This window comes from Dictyostelium discoideum (genome assembly GCF_000004695.1).
Source record: "Dictyostelium discoideum AX4 chromosome 3 chromosome, whole genome shotgun sequence".
NCBI lineage: Eukaryota > Evosea > Eumycetozoa > Dictyosteliales > Dictyosteliaceae > Dictyostelium > Dictyostelium discoideum.
Window position 1 is genome coordinate 4,187,372 of NC_007089.4, and position 18,306 is coordinate 4,205,677.

Below are 18,306 nucleotides of genomic sequence, written 5' to 3' on the forward strand. Positions count from 1 at the left end.
TTTTTTTATTTTTTTTTTTTTTTTTGTTAATTTATTAATTCTTTTTAAATTTATTATTAAAGTTACTGTATTTAACTGATTTTGATTTTAATTTATCAGTGTGTTGTTGTTGTTGTTGTTGTTGTTGTTGTTGTTGTTTTGAATGATCGATAGATAAAGATGATGATTTTGTTGAAATAAATAAAAGTTTAAAGATACCTAAATAAATTGGTACTAAACCAAATATGAAAAAAGGGAAGAATAAGAAACCCCAATTATTTGAAGCTAAAATTATACCAATGAATAAATTTTTCCAACCTATTGACCAAAGTGCCCACCATTCGAATACTAAAAACGTTGGATGAGAAACCAAACAAATGATCATCCAAATTAATTTGACAAGTTTTGATTTAACTTTATTTTCCAATATAAAAGTTGTAAAATGTAATGTTGGTAATGATAAAACAATAAATAAACATGTAAATTGGTTATTTAACATCATACCCATTAATCCCAATAATGCATAATCTATAAAAAAAAAAAAAAATTAATAATAAATATATAAATTATTTATATATAAATAAAATAAAACTTACATAATAATAAAATTGTTTGGGTACCATACCAATCATTTTTATTAAAAGTTGGAAAAGATATTGATAAAATTTTAGTTATATATTTTGAAATTGGTGATAAAATGAAAAAGTAAAATGAAATACACGCTAAAAAAAAAGTGAAAGAAAAGAAAATGATTTGATTCTCTATTGAATTTGTAATTGATAATGTTGAGAATAGATTATTTAAAAGCTGTGATGATTTATATAAATTTGCAGGTTGTAAATCATTAGTTGGAATTAAATTAAAACTTGATAAAAACCAAGGTAACAATAAAATAGTTGAACAAAATAAAAGTATTGATAGAAACCATGGTAAAGATAATAGAATTCTAATTGTAATATTCTCAATTGAAATAGAAATCGATATCAATTGTAAGAAAATCCCAACACTAAATACAATCACTGGTAACAATGCTTGACCCAAATCAATGAAAAACACAGCACCCGCCATCATATACCATCTATAACTTTGATGTAATTGTTCATCTGCATTATGTAAATGTCTAATAACAGTCTCCATTATTTTCCCCAAATTAAAAAATGTTGTATTACTTAATGGTTCTTCATTAAATCTTTATTTTTTAAATAAAATAATAAAAGTTAATAATATATTATTAATTTATTTATTATTATTATTATTTATTTAATTAATTATTACCTTTTAATATTTTTATGAATTTTATGTAATGGTGTATTTAAGAAATCAATATCCCAAACATTATGAGAATGGTCAGTACTGACACCAACTGAATTGATACCATATTGAGTGAATATTGCATGATTTGAACGTGGTAATGATAAAGCGGAATTCCACATGAAAATTAATAAACCATAGAGTGAACCTTCAACAGCTTCTTGATCCATATGAGTGTTTATACCAGCTGGTATATCATTTAAGAATGATGTAGTGGTGATTACATTTAATATATCTAAATTTGATAAACCACCTTTTAAACCCTCTGGGTACACTAAAATTCTCTCCATATTTTTATTACCAACCCTATCAATTGCAATTGCACCATAAATTTGACCTGCTCTTAATAATGTTTTTGATGAATAATTATTTTCTAAAGAATTTCCTTTCTGTTGTTGTTGTTGTTGTTGTTGTTGATGATCACCACCACCAGCAGTCCAACCAACTGGTTTAACACTATAGTAATCATTTAACCAAACTGATATACCTGAAATATCCATTGATGTACCACCATTAATTTCACCACCTTCACTTGTGAAAACATATATTATATCTCTTGCTTGCCATGATGTATTCTTTAAATACTCTGAAAATCCAATTAAAAATCCAACTGATCCTGCACTATGCCATTGATCAAATGATGTTGTCAATACAAAATTCTCTGTACCTAATGATCTAATTGCTTTTGATATACCAATTACATTTACTCCTATCCTATCTATTAATTAAAATAATAATAATAAATTAATATATTGAATATATTATATATATATATATATATATATACAACCACAATAACAAATCTTACTAAATGATGAATTAAAAAAATATAATTGAGTTTCTAAACCCAATTGATCTAATTGATATTTTATCCAATTTGCGCTATTTAATGCCTCATTTGAACCTAATGACCTATTCGGGAACTATATACACATATAAGAAATAATATATTAATTATAATTTGTTTATTTTTTTTTTTTTTTTTTTTTTTTTTTTTTTTTTTTTTTTTTTTTTTTTTTTTTTTTTTTCTGTTAATTAAAATAATAATTACCAGGGTTTTAAAATCGTTTGAATAATTTATACAAATATCTGCAAATTGATTAGATATAAATGGGCTAACTGTACATTGTAAATTCTTTTCTGATACATAAGTGTGTGAACCGAGAAAAGGAAGAAAGAAAATCAGAAATATTGATCCTAAATGAACTGTTATAGAAAGTATTGAAATAATCTTTAAATTTTTGAAAAACGGATATAATATATTAAATGCTTGATATCCAACACTTTCAACTTCTGCTATCAATCCCTTCATTATATATATATGTTATTTATTTATTTGTAATTGGATTTTTTTTTTTTTTTTTTTTTTTTTGGGGGGATTTTACAACTTTTTTTATTACTTTAATTATTATTTTGTAAATAAAAAAAAAATAATAATAATCCACTACTACTATTATTTATTTATTTGTTATTACTATTATTTTAACTTAATTTTTATTTTTATATTAATATTTGTGTTATTATTATAATTATTATTTTTATTTTTGCGTGTCCTTGATTATAATTTAACTATTTTGGTTAATCCCACTTGAAAATTTCAAAAAAAAAAAAAAAAAAAAAAAATAGTTGAACAAGACAAATGAATTTTTTTTATTTTTTTTATTTTTTTTATTTTTTTCATTTTTTTTCTAATTTTAAACTCGAAAGAGTATCTTATCAAAAAATGAAATAAAAAATAACTTTTTTTTTTTTTTTTTTTATTTTTTTTTTTTTGTCAAAATTTGCCCTAATTTGGGTCAAAAAATAACAAAGTTATAAATTTAATATCCCGGGAAAAATTTTTTTTTTTTTTTTTTTTTTTTTTATAAATTATTATTTATTTTATTATTTTTAATATTTTTTTTATTTTCATTGATGATATATGTATATCATTTTTATTTTTTTTTTTTTTTATTTTTATTTTATCCATTAATTTGAAAACAGGAACTGTTTTTAAAATTTATTTTGGAAAAAAAAAAAAACTAAAAACAATTTTCTGGTAATATTACTTTCCCCTGGTGAAATCGAAAAAAAAAAAAAAAAAAAAAAATTTAAAAAAAAAAATTTTAAAAAAATAAAACATTTTTTTTTTTTTTTTTTCATTTTTAATTTATTTATTTTCACAGATACAATTTGGTATGTTATATACATATAATATATTTATATATATTATTATTTATTAATATTAATATTATAACAGCAATAATAAAACAAAAAAGTAATCAAAAACATTTATTAACATATTTAAATCTCTTTTTCCTCTCTATTTTTTTTTTTTATAATTTTTTAAATTTTTTTTTTTTTTTTTTTTCAAAATTTTTTTTTTTTTCTTTTTCATTTATATTTACACATAACACTCCATTAGTTTTTTTGTATATAATTTTATATTTAAAAATGAAAGTTGTTTTATTTGTTTTAATGGCAATCATTGCCGTTTCATTTGCTGCCACTAATTTTGTTGATCATAGAAGTGGTCACATTGTTATCAAACCAACTGAAGTAAGTTTTCAATCATTATTTTTTCGAAATATGAAACAAAAAAAAAAAAAAAAAAAAAAGAGAAAAAAGTTATATTATTTACTAATACTTTTTTTTTAGTCACAAAATTCAAAATTATTCTTAAAAGGTTCAGCTTTTGATAAAGTTTCACTTAAAAATATTAATGATGTTCAAGTTTCAAACATCATCACTCACGTTATGGGTCTCTTACCATTAAACAATGAAGAAGTTTCAGGTCTCCCAGCTGCTTCAATCTTTAACAAACCAAAATTAAATTTATTCTTTTCAGTTGAATCAGTTTCAAGTGGTAAGTTTAATTTTTATAATTATAATATGTAAATACATTTTTAAAAAGTATAACTAATTATTTTTATTTTTTAATTTTTTACAGATGATTTAGTAAACTCTAAAATTTTCAATTCAGAATCAATGATTTCAATTGAAAAAACTTTTACTCCACAAGATTTAATTTCTGAATTAACCACTATTGTTACTGGTGTTACACCAAATGTTCATGGTATTGTTTCATCCAATTGGATCAATCCAACAACTGGTCATAAGGTTCATGCCTACGAAAAATCAACTCAATCATCAGCTGCCAACATTGCTTACTTAGCCAATGCCAGTTTCAATGGTAAATCAATGATCATTTCATCATCTGCCGATAAGAAATCAGCTTCAGCCACTGGTATTCACACTGGTGTCTCAAGCCTCTACAAAGATGCTGATATCTATACCTACAGTGTTCGTCCATCTGGTTCAGTTTTACCAATTTTCGGTTCAAACGGTAACGATAAATTATCATTAACCAACAATCAAGTTGAAACCATCATCTACAGCAAAGAATTCCAACAATTCATTTTACCAGCTGGTTGGAAAGCTACCTTCTCTCGTGGTATTTTCACCATTGTCGATGAAAAAGGTAATGTTAACAAAATCGATTTCGATCAACACGAAACTGGTTCATTCCTCACTGAATTAGTCTCTGTTTTCAATATTGTCAAAACCATTAAAACCAATGAACACTTCAAAGCCTTGGCTGCCGATTCAATCCCAGATTTCATTTCATTCGATTTTGCCTCCATCTCAAGAGTTCGTGAATCACAAGGTGCCAACTCTGATGCCTTCAAATTTGCTTTGGCTTTAGTTGAACAAACCATTCAATCAACCATCACTCAATTATCAGGTGTCTATGGTGACCGTGTTGCTTGTGAAATCGTTGCTCTCGCTCCAAAACATGCTTTCACTGAAGAACAAATCGAAAAACTCGAATCCATCGTTGGTGAACATACTCATGATATCACTGAAACCCTCCCACACATTTACGTTTTACCAGAAAGCAGTGAAAAAGTTGATGACATTTGCCAACAAATTCAATCATCTATCCCATCTGAACTCTCTGCCCAATGTTTCATTCATACTCTTCCAGTTTCATTCCTTCAAGATGCTTCAGGTTCAGCACCAGCTCCAACACAAACACCAGTCCCATCAGACAGTGATTCATCTGCTTCAGGTGAAAATCCAATCATTGCAACTCAAAATACCAACAGAATTGCTGCTTTCCAAATTTTCCTCTTCTTCCCAATCGTTTTTGCATTATTCATTGGTGGTGGTATTTTATACATTATGAAAATCAGTTTCACTGCTCAATCTGATACTTTATTATATCGTTCATCTCAACGTCAATATTAAATTTCTTAAATAAAATAAAATTAAATTAAAATAAAATTTCAAAAACAAACATGTAAAAATAAAAAAAAAAAAGTATTCGTTTTTTCATTTTTAATTTTTATTTAATTTTTTTTATTTTTTATTTTTTTTTTTTCGTTTTTCTTTTTATTTTTAAACTTTTTATCAAAATTAATTTTTTTTTTTTTTTTGTTCTAAAAAAAAAAAATATATATATATCTATAAAAATGAGAAAAACAGTAAGAAAGAATAAACAAGTTAAAAGAGAATTAGCATTATTAGAAAAAGAAAAAGAAGAGATTGAATCATTTACTAAAGTTTCAAAAACAGTAGAAAATAAACAATCAATTAATTCAAATTGGAATGTAACAAAAGAAAAGATTAAAAATAAAAATAATGCATATCAAAAGAAAAAAGAAGCAAAGTTAAAATTAAAATCAGCAACTCCTTATACAAGTACAAAAGTAATTGAAGAAAAAAAACCACATATTAAAGATTTTAATCAATTATGTCAAGAACATAATATAATTTCACCAATTGATGATAATTTAGTTTCACCAACTCAAAAAGAAATTGATAATTTGTATGTTTTTCATTTTTAAATTTAATTTATTTATTATTAATATTAATATTATTATTATTATTTTAAAAAGAAATGAAAGTTCAAAATTTTTTTCAATTGATTGTAAAATTATAGAGATTGAAGGTAATAAAGGTACATTGGGTAAAGTTTGTATAGCAAATCAAAATGGTCAAATAATTTATGAGAAAATAGTTAAACCAATGGATAAAATTGTAGATTTTAGAACTAAATTCACTGGTTTAACAAGAGATAAAGTTCAAAGAGAAGGTACAGATTTTTTACAAGTTCAAAAGGAGGTTGAAAAGATTTTAAGACATAAGATTTTGGTTGGTCATGATTTAGTACATGATTTAAAGAATTTAAAATTAGCACATAAAAAGAAATTATTAAGAGATGCAACTCAATTCACTAAATTTTTTAATCCAGATACAAATTCTGAAGATTCTTTAAAATCAATTGCAAAACGTGAATTAAATTTCTCACCTGATAATTGGGATCCAAATGGAAAGAGAGATACTATCATCAACGTTATTTTATATAAACAAAACCAAAAAGAATGGGAAGCTTTTATTAATAATAAGTTTTATGGTCAACCAATTGATAAAAATTAAAATTATAAAAAAAAAAATAAAAAATAAAAATAAAACTAATTATAATGGTTTAAATCTGAAATTAATTTATTTTTTATCTTTTATGGAATATTTCCACCTTGTTTCACACTTTAATTTAAATTATGAAAATTAAGGTAAAACAAGCTTTAACCTTATTATTTAAAAGATTTATAGGTTTTTTTTTTTTTTTTTTTTAAATTAGATAACGCAATGTTTAGTTGTTTCTCCTTGAGATTCTAGATCTTTTAATTTTTAGTTAATTTTATAAGGCCTCTTTAGGAAAAGGGTTAATACTTTTATGTGTTCTGAAGTCTCATCTTCCCCACACTGTTGGTATGGCATGTTGTATATTTTTGGTAGTGCTTTCAGTGTGCATCTCCATAATAGGTCTCTCCCTTAATAAATTTGAGCCGAGGGAGAAGTAAAAAACAAAAAATTTCATCATGGGGATGTAGCTCATATGGTAGAGCGTATGGTTTGCATAAACAGCAACGATAATCAGAGTTCCATAAGGTAAAGGGATCGATACCCTTCTTCTCCAAATTTTGTCTCCATCATTTAAAGATCACAGGTTCGACTCTCTGAGTTTATATCAATCTTAATGACCCTGTCCTATTCAACTTTGAATTTTTTGGTTCATACACCCTCGCTGATAACCAAATATTTATTTATATACCGAAAAAGAACTTTGGGAAAAAAACCTTTTTATAAATTTTATAATACAAAAAAAAAAAAATAAAAATAACTAAATAAACGACTAGTATTTCTTAAAACCAAGTCTCACAAATAATTCATCTTAAACATTTTTTTTGGAGTTTTTAAGCTATTTTATTTGTTTTCATTTGAATTGATTTCTCAAAAGATTTCTTTTGTTTAGTTTTAACGAAATTATATGTAACAGAAATTCCAATAACTGCAGCAAAACCTACAGCACCAATGATAATACCAGCCAATTGAGCAGATGATAAACCACCACCAGATTTTGAATTACACTTTGAATTACTTGAATCAGAGATAGGTAGGATATCTAATAATACCGAGAAATCTGGATCAATGATTGAGGAAACAGAATAATGTGGTATATCAATACCAATGAATGATTGTGATTTTGTTGGTGTTTTAATTGCATTCATTTCATTATCTAAAATTGAATTTGAAATTGAAACTATTCTATTATCAATAATACCTCTTTTTAATAATCTACCATAAAGTGAATGTTGATCAATTTGAATTTTAATATAATTTGAATCATCACCTGTACTGGTATCACCAAATTCATTAGCTGAACAAATTGAATCATCATTTGAATTAGTTTCAAGTTGTGCTGACATTACTAATTGTAATCTATTTAATGCTGAATTAAAATTATATTTTGAAAGTTCAATTGTGTATTTAACAGATGAAGGATTCATTTTAATTGTTTGTTGAGCAAAAGTAATATTAGATTCTTTATCAAACCATTGTAATGTTACATTAACAATAGTTTGATTATTAATATCATCACCAATTGTTGTTATATATTGTTGAGTTTTTTCATTAATTTCTGTTGAAACCCATTTTTCAAATCTATGGGTTTTATAAACTGAATCATCAAATGTAATTTCTCTAATTGCAACTAAATTAATAATTGATTTAAATGTTATTAATGATATTTCACCATCATCATCATCATTCGATGGAATGTCAATAGATAAGTTTGGTTCAGTAGAGTTTGGCTTTGGTTGTGGTATAGTTATTACAATAGAACTACAGTCAAGCCCAATATATGGAGATATACAAAAACATCCAGTTGTAACGCATTTACCTTTATTTGGTCCACCGCAATTATTTTTACATTCTTGTGGTGAATTTGTTGGTAAAATTGGAGATTGTGTTGGTGGTTCAGTTACTGGTCTTCTTATAGTTGGAATAGCAATCCATGGTTTAATTGTATATTCATTTGATAAAATATTACCTTGTGATTTTTTTAATAGAATTGTATATGATCCAGTTGTATATTTAATATTTGAAATTAAGATTGCACTTGGATAAATTTTAACTATTTGTTCAGTTTTATTATTTGTTGGTAATTGTGGTGGTGGAGTTTGGATTTTTGAGTAAATAACATTAACACTATCAACTCCATCAAAACATCTTCCATAAATCCATAAATCACCACCATTGCTATTCATTTCACTATTTCCAGTAATTAATGGGGTAATATTGGAATAATTTACATTAATAGTAAATGGAAAACCGAGTTGACCCAAGTCATATGATGAATAGCCTCTGAAATAATTATAACTATTTACTATACCATAAACTGAAACTATAATTCCATATGGATAACCAAAACCAATTGGTAAATCAATTTCACATTTATATGGAACGTTCGTCATATTGGTTGAGAATTTTGTAGCAGTATAAACTCTAGATTTACATTCCAATATATCTAAACCAACACTGCTTAAATATACAATTGGATTTGAGTTTGGTACAATAGAACTTTCCAAATCACCAGTTATAAAGGTGATAGTTATTTTTCTATCAACGGAGCCAACGTCAATAGATTTAGGTGAAATAGTAAACTCTTTCAATTCTGGAGGAGTGGTATCAAAATCTGGTTCAGATTCGCAAACGGAAGTAATAGTATAAATATCAAAATCATCCAAGAAATTAATGAAAGGATTAAATGAATCGTATAAATCTGGAATTCTATCATTACTATATCTTGAATAATGACCTATTGTGTCATTTAAAAATACATCAGTTATTACATATGATTGACTTTTACATGGAGAGTATATTAAAAAACCTATTTCATACATTCCAAAAAATGAATCACCTGAAATTAAATCTGAAGTAGTAAATTCGATTTCATACAAGGATGAGTCAATCAAACCTCTTACAGTAATTTTACCATATTCAAATCCATTATGTAAATCTTCAATTTCAATATTCCAACCAATAAATTTCCCATAAGTATCTTCTGATGAAATTACATTATAAGTTTTTTGAATTGTTTTAAATATTGGGCCATAACTATCCATATCTTTTTATTATTATTTTTTTTTTAAATAAAAATAATTAGAAAATAATTTATTTAAAATTATCCTACAAATAAATAAATAAATTTATATACATACTATGTGAAGTTACATTTAATTGAAAAGATTTTGGAAATATTGAATGATCAATTATAAAGTTTTTATATGAAAAACCATAGGTTAATTCACCATGATATATATTTGCATCAACATAAAAATCAGATTGGTATAATTGGATTTCTGAATTCCAAACTACTGGAAATGATTTAAGATTATTCTGTAATAATGATTTCTTTTGGGTAACAAAATTTAATGGTAAATCGATTGGTACTTTATCTTTAAAATTAAAGTAAACTCTATTTGCAACAATTGTATTTGTAACATTAATACTTTCCAATTCATATGATAATTCATTAAAATTTTCAAATAGTTCCACTAATTTTTTAAAAAATTATTGTTAATAAAACCATATGATTTATTATTATTATTATTAATGTTATTGTTATTATTATTATTATTGTTATTGTTATTATTATTATTATTATTATTATTATTATTATTATTATTATTATTATTATTATTATTATTATTATTATTATTATTATTATTATTATTATTATTATTTTTATTAATTTTGAAAAACTCACCTGATGGAAATGATTGATTTGAAATATAAATAAATGGAATATTAATGAATTGGTTTGCTTGATCAAATATACCAAATAATAGTTCAGAATTTAAAATTGAATTTTCAACAATAATTTCAAATATACCATTATATATATCCCCTGTTATTAAACATTCAATACCACATATTATTGAACCTTCATTATTTTGATTTTCCATTGACTTAAAATTCTTTATACCACTTTCACTAGTAACTTCAACTCTTAAAATAAATTTTGAACCACCTATTTTGATAATTTCAATTCTATTTAATTTTAATTCAAATTTCGCTACAAAAAAATAAATATTAGAATAAAATAATTTATTTAATAAAAAAGAAAATAATAATAATATAAACTTACGAATTTCTGAATAAAAAGTAAATTTACTTTCTATTTCAAGTCGGGAGAAAAAAAAGGATGGGTTAATAATTGAAGATGATAAATTAAATTGTGTGTTGTTACCATAAAGAAATCCATATGGAGAATTCATTATCTTTTTATAATTATTTTGTCTTCCCTGTAAACCGTATTCTATAGATTTGAAATTATAGGGACCATCAACTTGAAAATTATGAGTATATATTTTATTATCTTGTTCAGAGTTAAAAGGTATATCATCAAAAACATTATTTAATCGTTGTGTGTCTATAGAATTTGAAAAGTTAGACATAATAATAAAACCAAAAAATAGGTATTATTTTAATTATTAAATTACTTGCCATTATAGGAATAAAAATTATTATTTCTAGCAAAACCAGTTTCATTTTGATAATAAATGACAAAAGAACGATCTCCAGTATCTGGTAAATGGTATAGATATGTTGTTGAATCATTTGTCCCATAAATTGGATATAATGCATTCGGGGATGTAAAACCTTCAATTTCAATTTCATAAACACTTTGCATTGGAAGATAAATGGATTTAAAAGAGAAGGAACTTCCCAAATTTAAACCACCTAAAGGGACACCTACAAGATTTGAAGGATAGGTTACAAAATCTGTTATATTATCTGATTTAGCTGAAAATAATAAATCATATTAATATTATTGATTTTTAATTAAAGTAATTATTGTTTATATATATATATATATTTATTAATTGTTGTACAAACATTTAAACAAGTGATCTGAAATTGTGTATGGAAAATATTCATCACTATTTTTATATTGAATTTCAATTTCCAAAGGAGCTGTTAAATTTTCTGTATAGGGAAAGTTTTTGAGTTTCAATCTAAAATATTTTGATCCAATTGAGATTTGTTTCAAAGAACAACTAAGATAAGAACAGTATGGATTATTAATGATGTCAGATTTTTCTGAATTTTCATCCAAACCATCTAATCTTAAAATACCTTCATATTCAGAAGCGATAGAAGTTCTATAAATTCCATTTACCAAAGTTACATTAATTTTATTAACATCAAATTCTATTTTATTTTATAAAAATAATGATATTTGATATTAATAAAAATAAAATTTTATGAAAACAATAAAATTAAATTATCCTATTTACCTAAACATTTATATGGAATTTGAAATACAGTTTCAGCTTCATCAGTTATATTAATAGTACCTGAACCTTGATAAATAGTATTGATTTCCTCTATTAAACAATAACTATTTTTATTTCCAACTTCTTGGCATTCTATTGAAAATGGAGCGCTTGCTGTTAAATTTTGAGTACCCTCGTCACTATAATCACTAACATGTAAATATATTAGAAATCGACAACCATAATTACTAGCATATATAGTAGTTCCTATAACATTTAATAATGAAATTGAATAGCTAGATGCATTTCCAAATAAAAATATTAATAAAAAAAGTAATTTTATTAAATACATATTAATAATATTTTCTTTTTTCTTTGTTATTTTTTTTTTTTTTTTTTTTATATATTTGCCAAAGCACATTTATAAAAAAAAAAAAAAAAAAAAAAAAAAAAAAAAAAAAAACAAAAAAAAAAAAACCTTTATTTGAAACAATTCCAATATCGTTTCAGTTTCTTGTGAAAACAATTTTTTTTGGATTTGAAATCAGATCCTGACAAGTTTGATGGATGAAAAAAAAAAAAGAAAAAAAAAAATATGAAAAAATGGGTAAAAAAAAAAGGTGAAAAAAAATGGGTTTTTTTTTTCCGCTAAGGAAATGATTTTTTATAAATAAATTAATTTTAAGCTTCATTCATTGTTTTTAATTTTTGATTTACGTTCTTCATAAAAGTTTTTTGGTTTTTCTTTCTGAAATGATGATAAATAATTGAGACAACAATGACGGCAGCAAAACCTACAGCACCAATGATAATACCAGCCAATTGAGCGGATGATAAACCACCACCAGATTTTGAATTACAAATATTATTATTACCACCATCAGATTTAGAATTATCCAATAAAACAGAGAAATCTGGATCAATAATTGAGGAAACAGAATAATGTGGTATATCAATACCAATGAATGATTGTGATTTTGTTGGTGTTTTAATTGCACTCATTTCATTATCTAAAATTGAATTTGAAATTGAAACTATTCTATTATCAATAATACCTCTTTTTAATAATCTACCATAAAGTGAATGTTGATCAATTTGAATTTTAATATAATTTGAATCATCACCTGTACTGGTATCACCAAATTCATTAGCTGAACAAATTGAATCATCATTTGAATTAGTTTCAAGTTGTGCTGACATCACTAATTGTAATTTATTTAATGCTGAATTAAATTTATATTTTGAAAGTTCAATTGTGTATTTAACAGATGAAGGATTCATTTTAATTGTTTGTTGAGCAAAAGTAATATTAGATTCTTTATCAAACCATTGTAATGTTACATTAACAATAGTTTGATTATTAATATCATCACCAATTGTTGTAATATATTGTTGAGTTTTTTCATTAATTTCTGTTAAAGTCCATTTTTCAAATCTATGAATTTTATAAACTGAATCATCAAATGTAATTTCTCTAATTGCAACTAAATTAATAATTGATTTAAATGTTATTAATTCATTTGAACCATTATTATTATTACCATTATTTGGTATATCAATTGAAATAGTTGGTTCAGTAGAGTTTGGTTTTGGTTGTGGTATAATAATAACAGTGGAACTACAATCAATACCAATATATGGAGTAAAACAAATACATCCATTTGGTGTACATATTCCTTTATTTGCTCCACCACAATTGTTTTTACATAGTTGTGGTGAATTTGTTGGTAAATTTGTATTTTCAGTAGAGGATGATGATGATAAATATGGTGGCGTTGGATCATAAAGTGCTATCCATGGTTTAATAGTATAAATATTTGAAGTTATATTTGAAGGTGATAATTTTGAAACTTTAATTGTAAAACTATTATTTGTTGGTAAAATATTTGAAATTAAAATTGCACTTGAATAAACTTTTGAAATAATTGGATTACCATTTCTTTGTGCTTGTAAATTTTGATTATGGTATGAAAGAGTAACTGAATTTACACCTTTGAAACCTCTACCAAAAATCCATAAATTACCACCATTACTATTAATATCTTTATGAGAAGTAATGATTGGTTTATCAATTGAATAAGTACTGATATTAATTGATGATTGGAAACCTAATAAATCTAAATCAGAACTTCTAAAACCAGAGAAATAACCATTATTATTAACTATACCATATATTGAAAGCAATGCACCATGTGGATATCCAAATGCAATTGGTAATTCAATTTCACAATAATATTTTGAATCTTTAAGTAATTGAGATTTACACTGTAATAATTTTAAATCTCCACCAAGTATATAAACTATTGGGTTTTGATCATATTTAATACCACTAACTGAATCACGAGTTTCAAAATTAAATGATACTGTTCTATTTAAAGAACCAACATCAATAATACCACTTGAAACTGTAAATGCTATTAACTCTGGTGTAGTTGTATCATCCCCCTCTGGTATACCACATCCTTGGAAATTAATTGATGTAACTGTCATTTCATCTAAACTTTTTATAAATGGATTGAATGAATCGAATTGATCAGGGATTTCATCTAAACTAAATCTTGAATAACGTCCCATTGTATCATTTAAAAATACATTTGTAATAACATAACTTTGTGATTTACATGGATTTGATGAATTAATTCTAATAGAATATTGACCAATGAATTTATCACCTAAAATTAAATCATTTGAAGATCTAATTTCAAATTCATATAATGATGAATCTATTGAACCTCTTACAATAATTAAACCATATTCAAATCCATTATATAAATCTTCTATAGTAAAATCCCAACCAAAACTATTTACTTCAAATTCTTGAGTAATCTTTTTAAAAATTGGTCCATAATAATCCATATCTTTTTATTTTAAAAAATAAAAAATAAAAAAAAAATATATATTAGGTTGTTGTTCAATCAATTATTAATTATTATTATTATTATTATTATTATGAATGAAAAAATACATACTTTTTGAAATTACATTTAATTGAGTTGGTAATAAATTATGATCAATTTGATAATCACCAAATGCTATACCATAAACTAAATTACCATGATAAATATTTGCATCAACATAAAAATCTGATTGGAATAAATTTAATGTTGGATTCCAAACTATTGGGAAATATTTAATATCATTTTGTAATAATGATTTCTTTTGTGTAAAGAAATTAATTGGATAATTATTTGGAACTTCATCTTGATCAAAACTAAAGTAAACTCTATTTGCAACTGAAATATTTGAAACATCAATTTCATTAATTACAAATGAAATATTTTTTAAATATTCAATCTTATTTTCTAAATTTTATTTTATTTTAAAAATTAAAAAATTAATAAATTAATAAATTGTAAAAAATAATATTAATAATTAATATTAATGAATATATAACTTACTTGGTTTAAATGATGAAATATCAAAAGGTGGTAATGTATCTGAATAGAAATAAGGTGTTGAAATTTCAAATTTTCTATCAGTTTGATCAATAAAATTTAAATTTCCTAATTTGGTGAAAGTATTATCAACTAAAATTTCATATGTACCATTATAAATAGTACCAAAAACTAAACATTCAACACCACCTAATAAAGTATTGATTTCCAACACATAATCTTGAGATATAACATATTTAAATCCATTTTTACTTGTAAATTTAATTCTTAAAATAAACAAAGAACCTTCCAATTGTTCTAATTCTATTAATTGAAAAATTGGATTATCTGTCCAGTCATCTAAATAATAATAATAATAATAATAAAAAATAATAAATAATAATAATAATAGTTAATAAAATAAAACAAATATCAAAAATAATAAATAAATAATAAATAATAATATTTACTTGGAGTTTCTGAAACAATTTGTATTGGATTGGCCTCATCAATTATTAAATTTGGTGAACCTAAACCACCTGATTCTGGAGTTAATATTTCAATTGAATAATAATAATTACTATTTTGACCAGATTTAAAGCCAAATGGAGATTTGGTTTTTACTTGATAACTACCATATAATCCAATATTCATGGTTTTAAAAGTATAATTAGCGCTGACCATATTATATCCTACTAATACAGTGCCACCTAAATTTAAATAATCATTTGTATCCATATTTTTAATTCCATTCAATTCGATCTCTATTCAATAATAATAATAAAAAATAAAAAAATAATTAGTTTTTACTTTTCCAGGATATTTAAATATATAAATATAAATACTTACCAGATAAATAATTAAAATCAAAGGCAATACCACCTTGATTTACTAATGATGGTCCATCTTGTGATAAAAATTGAAGAGAACTACTAAATTGATAGGAATAAAGATTTGCTGGTAAATGGTAAATGTATGTTGTTGAACTTGTATTTCCATAAATTGGGAACAAATATGACATTTTGATGTTTCCAAAATTAATAGAATTTATTATCGAACCATATGCTGATTGAAGTGGTAATAAATTTGAAACAAATGTAACTGCACTACCTAAATTTAAACCACTTATTACAACATTATTAAAATCATTTGGCCATAATAAATAATCTGTAATTTTATCATTATTCTCTAAATAGAATTTATTATTATTATTATTTATTATTATTTATTTATTTATTTATTTATTTATTTACTTACGTGTTAATAAACTATTTGAAAGGGTAAACGAATGAGAAGTTGAAGAATTTCCAATTTGAAATAAAATAATAAATGGTTGTGTAACATCTGGGGTTAAAGTAGAAATATTAACTTTGAAATAATCTGATTTTGAATCTTCTTCATTTACTACAAGTTTACAATCATAATTTGGACAAGTGAGCCCATAAAAAAAGTATTGGGCCTTTCCAATTGTGCTATTTAATCCACTAATTTTAATTAATGCTTGATAATTACCAATAAATTCTGTAGGATATACCTTTCCAACTAATGTAATATTTATATCTTCAATTTTAGGTTCTATATATATATATTTATTTATTTATTTTTTTTTTTTTTTTTTTTTTTTTTTTTTTTTTTTTTTTTTTTTTATTTTTTTTTTTTTTTTTTTTTTTTTTAGATTTAATTATTGTAAAAAATAAAAAAAAGAATAAAATAAAAATTTAGTAAATTATTAATAATAAAAATTAATAATAAATAACATACCTAAACAAGTATATGGAAATTCCAAAATGGTTTGATTTAAATTATTATCAATTACTTTTGCAGTATCTGATCCAAATGGGAAACCGGATCCATTAGGAATTAAGGAATAGATAATAGTTGTTGAGTTTAGGACTTCGTATGGGTTTGGATAAAGTTGATTGGCATATGAAAAGATATAATCCCCACTGATCGAATCAAAATTTAAATTAAAATCTGTTACCTTGAAATAAAATGTAAATGAGCAACCAAGAAGTGAACCATATCTAATATTACCTTGTGGTGAATAATTTAATTTTTCTATGATATAACCATTTGTTTTATTCAAAACTATAAATAAAAATAAAAATAAAAATAATAAAAAAATTTTAATATTCATTTTTAAATATAAATTTATTTATCATAAATAAATAAATAAATAAACAAATAAATAAATAAATAAATAAAATAAAATAAACTAAAATAAACAATAGAAAAAAAAAAAAAAAAAATAACTAATTTATACAAAACTATATAAAAAAAAATAAAACAAACTTTTTTAAAAAAAAAAAAAAAATGCAATGAACAGAATAAAGTATGGTATACACGAACCCCTCCCCCATTAATATCGGATATTTAAGAATATCTTCAAAAAAAAAAAAAAAAAAAACAAAGCCATTTTAATGAAATTGATATGAGGTTTGGGTTTTTTTAATAAAAAAAAAAAAAATTGGCAATCCATTGCGTTTGTTTTTGTGATTATTTTGGAATTTAAAAATAATATCTGAAGATTAAAAAAAAAGATATTTTAAAAAAAATTTTATTGAAAAAAATGTCTAAAAATTTTGATTGACAGGACGAAAAAAAAAATAAAAAAGTTGGAAAATTAAAAAAATGTTTGTGAAGGTTTTTTTAAAATATTTTTTTTTTTTTTTATAATTTTAAAACTAAAAATTAAAAAAAAAAAAAAAATATTTTAAAAAAAAAAAAAATTCCAATTCAGATAATCACAATGATAATAGGGAATATCGAATAGAAATTTTTAAAATAGTGTTTTTTTTTTTAATTTTAAAACTAAAAATAAAATTAAAATATAAAAAAAAAAAAAAAACAACTTTCTTTTAAAAAAAATAATAAAAAAGTTACAAACACACACATTAAATTCTTACATATATCTCTCTTACTATACTATGTATCTTAATAATTCTTTTTAAATAACAACTATAATATAGCCCATTGTTTAGCACAAGTAATAAATTTGACTATTCAATATGTATAATAATAATATATTATATATT

General features: G+C 23.2%; 6 protein-coding genes and 1 non-coding gene across 7 annotated transcripts; 3 read left to right on the forward strand and 4 right to left on the reverse strand.

Moving 5' to 3' along the window:
* Positions 1–34: 34 nt before the first annotated feature.
* On the reverse strand, positions 35–2,602 carry DDB_G0281323 (hypothetical protein; the record flags this gene model as incomplete). The annotated part of the gene is made up of 5 exons (XM_635788.1): positions 35–507; positions 576–1,168; positions 1,255–2,008; positions 2,078–2,213; positions 2,411–2,602. 5 exons carry the CDS (start codon positions 2,600–2,602, stop codon positions 35–37), a joined length of 2,148 nt encoding a protein of 715 aa, XP_640880.1.
* Positions 2,603–3,723: 1,121 nt separating this feature from the next.
* On the forward strand, positions 3,724–5,520 carry DDB_G0281325 (hypothetical protein; the record flags this gene model as incomplete). The annotated part of the gene is made up of 3 exons (XM_635789.1): positions 3,724–3,828; positions 3,928–4,135; positions 4,220–5,520. The coding sequence occupies 3 exons, from the start codon at positions 3,724–3,726 to the stop codon at positions 5,518–5,520; spliced, it is 1,614 nt and encodes a 537-aa protein (XP_640881.1).
* Positions 5,521–5,744: 224 nt separating this feature from the next.
* Positions 5,745–6,711, forward strand: rexo4 (RNA exonuclease 4; the record flags this gene model as incomplete). The annotated part of the gene is made up of 2 exons (XM_635790.1): positions 5,745–6,100; positions 6,171–6,711. 2 exons carry the CDS (start codon positions 5,745–5,747, stop codon positions 6,709–6,711), a joined length of 897 nt encoding a protein of 298 aa, XP_640882.1.
* Positions 6,712–7,156: 445 nt separating this feature from the next.
* tRNA-Ala-UGC-4 lies at positions 7,157–7,252 on the forward strand. Its single transcript has one exon. It is a non-coding gene; the product is annotated as a tRNA-Ala (tRNA).
* Positions 7,253–7,529: 277 nt separating this feature from the next.
* DDB_G0281203 (hypothetical protein) lies at positions 7,530–11,075 on the reverse strand (the record flags this gene model as incomplete). Its single annotated transcript, XM_635791.1, has 4 exons — positions 7,530–9,742; positions 9,837–10,172; positions 10,385–10,648; positions 10,766–11,075. The coding sequence occupies 4 exons, from the start codon at positions 11,073–11,075 to the stop codon at positions 7,530–7,532; spliced, it is 3,123 nt and encodes a 1,040-aa protein (XP_640883.1).
* Positions 11,076–11,116: 41 nt separating this feature from the next.
* DDB_G0281205 (hypothetical protein) lies at positions 11,117–12,249 on the reverse strand (the record flags this gene model as incomplete). The annotated part of the gene is made up of 3 exons (XM_635792.1): positions 11,117–11,424; positions 11,518–11,832; positions 11,919–12,249. 3 exons carry the CDS (start codon positions 12,247–12,249, stop codon positions 11,117–11,119), a joined length of 954 nt encoding a protein of 317 aa, XP_640884.1.
* A 329-nt stretch (positions 12,250–12,578) lies between these two features.
* On the reverse strand, positions 12,579–17,408 carry DDB_G0281207 (hypothetical protein; the record flags this gene model as incomplete). Its single annotated transcript, XM_635793.1, has 7 exons — positions 12,579–14,755; positions 14,867–15,199; positions 15,296–15,631; positions 15,742–16,035; positions 16,121–16,459; positions 16,529–16,846; positions 17,033–17,408. The coding sequence occupies 7 exons, from the start codon at positions 17,406–17,408 to the stop codon at positions 12,579–12,581; spliced, it is 4,173 nt and encodes a 1,390-aa protein (XP_640885.1).
* Positions 17,409–18,306: the final 898 nt, after the last annotated feature.